This window comes from Otolemur garnettii, unplaced genomic scaffold (assembly GCF_000181295.1).
Source record: "Otolemur garnettii isolate 467f Iridium unplaced genomic scaffold, OtoGar3 scaffold00265, whole genome shotgun sequence".
Lineage (NCBI taxonomy): Eukaryota > Metazoa > Chordata > Mammalia > Primates > Galagidae > Otolemur > Otolemur garnettii.
In genome coordinates, this window is record NW_003852660.1 from 978,909 (window position 1) to 988,067 (window position 9,159).

General features: G+C 35.0%; 1 protein-coding gene across 5 annotated transcripts in view; it reads right to left on the reverse strand.

Annotated features, from left to right (window-relative positions):
* The window catches only part of KCNT2 (potassium sodium-activated channel subfamily T member 2), a 271,111-nt gene that overhangs the window by 75,884 nt on the left and 186,068 nt on the right, over positions 1–9,159 (reverse strand). For 4 of the 5 annotated variants that reach the window (XR_002771293.1, XR_002771292.1, XM_023508708.1 and 1 more), the window contains one exon: positions 8,935–9,064. Coding sequence is in view for 3 of the 5 variants with exons in the window: in XM_023508708.1 (XP_023364476.1) it covers positions 8,935–9,064 (130 nt within the window). In the remaining 2 variants the exon portion in view is untranslated. Of the gene's footprint in view, positions 1–8,934; positions 9,070–9,159 lie in introns of all 5 variants that reach the window. The other variant, XM_012813477.1, reaches the window with a different exon arrangement.

Below are 9,159 nucleotides of genomic sequence, written 5' to 3' on the forward strand. Positions count from 1 at the left end.
GATAATATGGGTTGTCAAAACAATATTCAATAATCATTGACAAGAGAAATTAAAACGAACAAATAATAATGCCAAGATGAATCAATAAACACAAAGCCCTATGGCCTGAATTAGACAATAAATCCAATCCTTGTGCTCTAAACTTTTAAAAAGTTTTTCTGTGTCTTTTCCTTTCTTTCTTCTTTGGAAGATTAAAAAATGTCTATAAAATCATGGTATCTAAAATTTATAAAGCAGTCTCCTAGGAGTTATCCTTGTATTAACTCATGTAATCTTTACATCATCAGGTGGAAAGCTCCTTATTTTGTGTTTCCATCTGTACTAGCCCTTTCTCTCCTGGGAGGAGTTGAGGGCACGTGGCTCAACCCTGGCCCTATCCTTTTATCATCTTTAAACCTTTACTAAGTTTGTGCCAGGCCATGAGATATGCTCAGCCTTGCAGGGGAAGTCTTCTGGCTGTCCAGCATGACCTCTAACCATAGTTCTTGAAGGTGAATTTAAGAAGCCCCCTGCTGCCATACACTTAGGTCACATCCTCCTGCCTGATATTTTGATCTCTGTCTAACTTTGCATCTCAGTAGTTTACAGCCTATGTTATAAATTGAGAGGGTCATGTCATCTATTGAAATGGCAGAGAACTACTCTCTGAGTTACCTACAATTTTTTAATTTACAGATGAATAAACTGAGGCACAGAAAGATAAAATAACATATTCAAAGTGACATTCTAGTAGGTGGCAGGTCCTGGGTCACACCACAACATTATAATAAAGAGGAAAGGAAACAACTGGAAGGTGGACCATTGGAACAAAAACTCAAATTATCTAAAAATAAATAATTTAGAATATCGACATGTTGGAGTTTTATATATTAAAAACCAACTCTATTTAAAAAATACATTTTGTAAACTCTACTGCCCCATCTACAGGCTAAATAGTGATTGTTAAGTCATAACTTCATTATTATAATTTGCATTTATTGAGGGTAATATTTAATATCTAATTTAACAAATAATTATTAGGTGTTTACTATTAGGATGTTCTGGTCTCCCGAAGATATACAGATGTGCAAAGTAAAATTCCTTCCTTTTAAATACATTATATCAAATAGATGAAAGAGTAAAAATTCACAAATTATAACGGGTACTAGATTGTGGCTAACTGAATGCTCCTGAATTAAGTATCAGTACTTAATGAACAGCTTGTAAAGATCATCTAGGACAATATAGAGATACAAAGCAGAGAAAGAATTCATGAGTAAAATGTAACCACAAACTAAAATAATAATTTCAACTTTTGGAACATTTTTATTTTCCTTATATGGCTTTTATCTTTCACATATACCATTATTTTCACTTTGAAGAAATTTCTGATTACTTGGATTATTTTTTTATAATCCTATTCTAACACATATTGAAGAGAAAAATACATACATACATAGACAGATATACTGGAGGGGTCTTCTCAGATAGGACAACAACATTGATATGACGTGCCTGCCATTTCTGTTCTAAAAGAAAAGGCCTATACCATTTATGTTATTTTAAACTGAGAAAATGAATGCATTAGGTAAGCCTGCCACCTAGTGAAAATCTAGGATCAAGTAATACTTACATATTGAAATACCATATTGTACTGCACTTTCTAGAGTAATACTTGTATCCAATTATATTTTACATTTAAAAATTTGGTTGTCTATTAACTTAATTATCTATCTTCAAAATGCTGACTGTAAATCTATTTGTTTTAATATGAATCAAATATATTTTGAATGTAGAATATTTTAGAAATCAAATTATATAAATTTCCTTTCCCTAGGCATTAAGGTCAGAGTAGAACAATACTGTAATTAAAAATAATAGCTTTTCTACAAATTGTGATTAAGAAACGTAAGTATAATTGCGAATATGTGTAAAATATCTACGGACAAGTTATCTGCTTGCATTAATTTATTTGATAAGTATTTTTGACATGTTCAGTTATGCTAACCAATATAAAAATGGAAAACAAACCATATACTCTACTTTATAGGCTATGGAAAGAACTCTGAAACTAATTGCATTAGTATTTTATAGAAAAACAAACATAATAACTTCTAAATCTGGAAAATATTTATAATTCTTTAATTGTACTAAGTATGTTACACTGTAAATTCTTACCTGCCATTGTGACTAGAAGTGATGTGTCTGAATACCAGAAAGTACACATTAATGTATAGGTAAATAGACACACTTTGATACATAAAATACTTTTTTTGGACAACTGAGTACCAACACTAAAATAAACGTTAAATATATTTCAATCTTTCACAAATAATTTAAAAACATTTTAGGAGGTTGATTTAATAAATGAGAGTATGATAAATATCAAGTATCTCCTATGTTTAAAAATTTTATTCTTGTAAACAATAGCTGGGCGGCGACTGTGGCTCAGTGAGTAGGGCCCCGGCCCCATAAACCAAGGGTGGCGGGTTTGAAACCGGCCCTGACCAAACTGTAACAAAAAACAGTCAGGCATTATGGCCGGTGCTTGTAGTCCCAGCTGCTCGGGAGGCTGAGGCAAGAGAATCACCTAAGCCCAAGAGCTGGAGGTTGCTGGAAGCTGTGACATCAGAGTACTCTACCAAGGGTGGCAAAGGAAGACTATCTCTAAAAAAAAAAAAAAAATAGTCAATCTAAGCATTAAAAATGTTTTTCACTATATAAAGGAATCAATCACTCTTGTATTTATATTTATATATACTGAGCATCTATTTTAAATTACGTACTTATTATTATGGCTATATTATTTCAAATGATGTCATTTTTCATGTGCATGTGCATGTCACATCCTCAGTAAGATTAGGACTCCTTTTCCAATCTAAAAGCAATATTTCTTTCTTAAAACAAACCCTTGCCTTTTTATGTTATTTTAGTATTGGCAATGTGCAACTCTCTTAACTCATCTGCTCTAACTCTTTCTTTTTCCAAATCAAATCTCCGCATTACACTCAAATGTATCTTGTAAAACTTCTCTTTTATGAACCTACTCTACAAAACCATGAACAATCTGGCTTCTGAGCTGAGCTCCGTTTAGGCCTCCTCATATGAGTCTTCCCCTTGGTTTGCTCTGCTGAAAGTCCTTAAGACCTCAGAGCTTTGTATATGCTGTCCCCATCTGTGATGCTCTACCCATCTCATTGTCTATTCAACTTTTATCTAACTTTCATATAAAAGATAACCAATTCAGGCATTCCCCAGCTAATGGGACTAGAACAAACATTCTTATTATTTGTATCTATGTAAAATTCTACTTTTTTCAGTAATTAAAAAAAAAATTATTCTAGTTATATTTTTAAATGTCTGGCTTTAATACCTTCTCTGTTAGACTACTAGTACTCTAAGGCCAGGAGCTATTTCTACTTTATTCATCAGGGCAGCCACAGCATGTCATCCCAACACTTAACAAGTGCTCAACGAATCTGTGAGCCAAGCACACAATGACAAATCACAATTGTAGGTATGACTGTATAGGCCATCTTGTTCTGCCATTCACCTGATGCAGGAATACTCTATTACAAACAGGTGACAGATCCATAACTTGTTTCAATGTCTCCACTGACAATGCTCATTATCCTACAAGTGTGGTCAGCTGAATTTTATAAAACAAAAGACATGAGAGGCAGGCAGGCTGAATTCCTCACATACCTTCTAATTCAGGGTAAAATGCCCAGTCAGGGGAATGGCTATTGTGTGTAAGGAACTCAGCAGTACAGATGGGCTAAAACCGTCAATTAACAGTTTAGATTAGGGAAGCTAAGAAGTCTGCCTGAAGAGATGAGACTTCCTCTCCCCTGTTGGTAGCAGATGATGGTGAGGGAGGCAGGCAGGTTGAATTCCTCAAAAAGCACCACCACCACCAACAAAGTCATCATATTAAAACAAGAGCAACCCAAGGAACTTCTGAACTAAATCACTCTCAGACCTTTGCGACACAGATTTATCAACTATCTACTTTTGTACCCATTCTATACTAAATATTACTCTGTATCTTCTCCAGGGAAGCTTTTATTTCTCAACTCCTGAAGAAAATTTTCTCATCTTGTTTCTGACATCTAAGTTGTGGGTCTGACTCTGCCATTTTTCCTACGTAAGTTAGGAAAAACCACTAAATTTTCTCTCACTGTTGCATTATTCATAAAATGGGCATAATGATAGGGTTGGTGACGTAACATTCCCAAAGTAGGGATTTTATTTATTTATTTATTTATTTGTTATTATTATTCTTTTTCATTTTTGGACAGGATCTTACTCTTTGCTGGGGCTTGAGTGCATAGCTCACAGCAATCTCAAACTCCTGGGTTCAAGTGATCCTCCTGCCTTAGCCTTTTGAGCAGCTGGGACAATAGATGTGTACCACCACGCCACACTATTTTTTTATTTTTATTTTTTATTTTACTTTTTGTAGAGACAGGATCTTGCTATTACCCAGGTCTTGAACTCCTGGCTTCAAATGATCTGCCCTCCTCAGATCCCCAAAGTGGGAGGATTATATCATTTTGACAGGTCAACTTGACAAAGCCATTTTAAAGTGGTTGTTTTAAATTCAAAGTACATTTTGATATTGTGTTTGAATTGGTTTAGAAGTATTTGTTATAAAAATATGAAAGCACATAAAATTTTCCAGTTGTCATTGGTGTCCTGTGAGGTAAAACTTTAGTAAGAGAAATTTAAATTTGAAAATGAGCACCTACTTTTCTTCCAATTTGGAAATCAGTCTCTCACTTTTTAGCAGATCTTTCTACTGGGAAGACTTACTTGAATGAGATGTGTAAATAAAAGCCCTTAGGCCCATGGAACAGAAAGTACAAGAGATTCTAATTTGAGGAAGTACTTGTCTACTTGGTGTCTTTGATATGTAGAAATGGATGGTCTCTGGGAAGACAGCGAATCAATTGTTTTAGGATTCTAGAAGCCTCTCCAAGTAAAGGAGTAGAGATACTCTATTTCTTGAGGTAATCTGGAACTTATGGCTTAAAGGTTGTCCCAGAGAAGTTAGATGCTATGAAGGGCTATTTCAGAGCCCACAAAGGAAATCTTACCATGAGAGAAGTAAAAACTCAGGGTGAGGTATCAATGAAAGACCTGTCTAGGTTCTTCTGGTGAGGGAATGACGCTTATGATTTCTTTAATTTACTTTTAAAATGCTTCAGAATAAACAATGTGATAGGTCATATGTTGGCATAAGTTAAACTCCAGTTTCAAATAGTGTTCTTTGATGGCACTCCAAGTGGCTCACTTGGTTTTTAATCAGAAAGTTTATGTCTCATCCATTCTATTATCTATTCTGTGATAGTGGTTCTATCAATATCATAGGACATGGATTAACCCACTGAAAATTGAGGAAATTAGTGGTATTTCTCAAAATATAAGGATTGTCTAAGATATTTTAGAGATGCTACTCACTTTTGCATAATAAATATGTAAGAATTTAGTTTCCTCAGGGATGGGGCTCAAAGCTTTATTTCTGAATCTTCTGGTTTCTAGCCATTTCTGGTTGCCTGATGCTTACTGGCAAGGATAACTGGAACCTACCTCTGGAGTGTTATTCCTCTAAGGAATTTAATACAGGGTGGTGAGTAGAAAATCTAAAAGGAAAGGAAATTGGGAGTAGGAGGAAGAGAGAATTGGGACAGGGTTGATCACTCTGTTAGCCTATAGTAGACAATCAATACTTACGGATTCAGGGTTTCAGCACAGTAGTGATACTGATGATTAATCATGGAATTGGATTTAGGTGAGTAGAGAAAAAATGCCCTCAGCTGATTAGGGGTAATGAAAAGTTAGTAGGATGGGTAGATGAGAGATTCCAATATGATAAAAGGACTGTGAAGAGTTGGAAATATTTGAGGCCCAGCATGGTAGCTAACACTTGTAATCCTAGCACTCTGGGAGGCCAAGGGGGGGTGGACTGCTTGAGCTCATGGGTTGGAGACCAGACTGAGCAAGAGCAAGACTCTGTCTCTAAAAATAGCCAGGTGTTGTGGTGGGTGCCTATAGTCCCAAATACTTGGGAGGCTAAGGCAAGAATTGCTTGAGCCCAAGAGTTTGGGGTTGCTGTGAGCTATGAAGCCACTGCACGCTACCAAGGGTGACAAAGTGAGACTCTGTCTCCAAAAAAAAAAATAGGGTGGCGCCTGTGGCTCAAAATGGTAGGGCGCAGGCCCCATATGCCAGAGGTGGTGGGTTCAAACCCAGCCCTGGCCAAAAAATAAATAAATAAATAAAAATATGTGTTGGAAATACTGGAAAAATTAGATAGAAATAAAAAGTAGCCCTACTCTGAGGGTCAAATGCCAGAAACTGATAATTTGGAGTGGAAAATTATTCATATTTCAAGTTCAAATATATGAACATGAGAAAGCCTGGTTAAGGTAAGATGTTCAAAGGATCATCTAGGCAAGAATGTTGAAATAATCAGGAATAAAGGCAGAATCAGGGTAGGCAAGAGTTACAGTGAATCAGGAATTAAAATCTTTAAGGAACCAGAATAGTATTCCAGAGAATGGTAGTTAACTACACATGTAAAATAAAACTCTCAAGTCTGCTTGATTTAGGTCATTTATATGTGTAAGTGATATTCTTATATCATCAGGACCTATACTGTAGATATCTAACTTACTTTATCTAAAATGTAAAACTAGCTTAGTTTAGTGCATGTAGATTAGTAGTTTATAATTTACTCCATTAAAACAGTTTCATAGAGTATTTTTCATGGTAATATTTTTATAAGGCACAGGAAAGATAAAAACAGAAGCAATTTCTTTGCAAGTGTCTAATAGTTCTTTTGAAAAATCCTGTTGGAGGATGGTGCCTGGGGCTCAAGCGTAGGGCGTCAGCCCCATATGCTGGGGTTGGTGGGTTCAAGCCCAGCCCCAGCTAAAACTGCCAAAAAAAAAAAAAAATTCTACTTGAAATTTCAGTCTATATACTCACGTATGCCTTAAAAATTGCATACGTTTTAAAATATCCTACCTTTTCAGATAGGTAATCCTAAGAGCTAAAGTACCTCAAGTTATTAATTTATTTATTCATCCATTCAGTCATTCAACACGTGGTGATCACGTCCTCAGCAAGGAACTCAGAGATGGTGGCCTTTGTGCAGTCATTTGGCACGTGCCTGTCTGCCCCTGATTACTTTCAGTCAGTTTGTTTCTTTTAACTTACTAGTAAGAACTTTTGCACTTCTCAGTAAGATGGAGATTTATTCATATCTTATAACCAAAATAATTCATTCAGAGAATGTATAATAAAAATCAAATCAATAGGAACTTCATCATAATAGAAATAAAATCCCAGCAAATTGAAAATTAAAATAGCATGTTTAATTTAAAAGACCGAGGATCCTCTCCTCTTAAAACTATAATTAGCTTTTGCTAAGCATGGAATCAGTAAGTATGATTTTAATCTATTCACTGGGCATAAATTTCACCCCTGAATTAATTTCCTACCTTGTGATTTCCTTTTTTTATGCACTAGAGAAAAAAAATTGCATATTTATCTGAAATACTTTCAACATGTTCTATACTACCTTTCAATGTACTATTTATTACAGCTTACTAGTTAACTAGTTGGGTATATTCTAAGTGAACTAACACATTATAATAATTTTAGAATACGTATTCTTCCTTTGGGAACAAGAGGTTCTGATTCAAATTCAGAGTAGATTTTCCCGGTGCCTTAACAGATTCTTTATGTACCTGATCTCTAATCTTCAGGGAGTTACTTTCCACAGCATTTTACAGATGAGGAAAACTGAATTTGAATGAGGTTATAAAGGTCACAAAGTTAGTAAGTGCCTGCTGGAGCCTTTAGCATACATTCTGTCTGTGTCTTTTCCACTCTGCTACATTAAAATGATAATTTTGCTACTAATAATTCTGATAGCTGATATTCATTAAATAATCAAAAATGAACAGGTGTTTGCTAAGGCATATATTTTAAATGTTTGATAGTCTTGTGATTAGACATTGAGGTTGACAGAAGGAAAATAATTTCTCAAAGATCATATCAAAAGTACGCAATTTTCTGGGATTCAATCTAGGTTCTTTCTTCCAAATTGTGAATTCAACTATAAACTGAGATAGTTAACCTTGGTAAGTATGCTTTGCTACAACATGAAGGTATCAAGGTGGAGTGGAGAGATATGGATGATGGTAATGTTGAAAGTGTTTCATTTACTTTCATAATTCGGTAGCTTGCATATTCTCTTTAGGCTTCTGAAAACCCATAAAAGTAAAAGAATGATATACCTGCTATTAAATTTTCAGATGATTTTAGGGCATGTAGATGTCTTAGTTTATGGATGGTATTTTACTTTACTTATAACATGAACCTCTCTCTGATCAGTACTGCTTACTCTTACCCAAAGAAGACCAGAAAGGGGATTCATATCTGGGTGAGTTTAATTATTAAAAATGAAAGACAGGAAAATAGTAAGGATAAGTTTACAACTCTTCTCCAAATGTGAATACATTACCTAATTACAGATCTGTAATCTTCCAGTTCTACCTATTGCATATATAAATGCATACCTTTAATCACTACCAGGCATAAATCATAACCAGCTAGAACATGGATAGCCAGTCACAAATCATGACTGCTACTATACACAACTTTTATTTAGAATTTGTTATGGTTATACGATCTGAGAAAGAGATATATCATCCTATTTGTTTTAAGAGAAGAATTACTGATCTGCATTAAACATTTAACTTTAGGCCGTGCCAGTCACATATGAAAGGCTGTAAGTATTTGTGTCATCAGACGAATAAATGAAAGAACATAAGGTGAGGGTAAGTGTCTCATGTTGATTCCTCACACACAGAGTCAGTGTCAAATAATTCACACATGCTTATCGCAAAGAAAATGGAAGGGTTGTATTATTCACATATGTACCTGAACAGTGTCTGGACATTCACAATGGTTTTGGCATCTGCCATGTAGTCTTCCTCAGCACTCATGGTGCTTTCCTTGTCCACAACCACCATGTTGGCAGCAAAGGTCACCCCACACTTCAGTAAGTCATCTAGGCTTTGATAAAAATCAACAGAGAAAAATGGACTTTTTAAATAAATTATAATCTTAGGATCAGTGCCAAAATTCACTTATCCCCTATCCTTA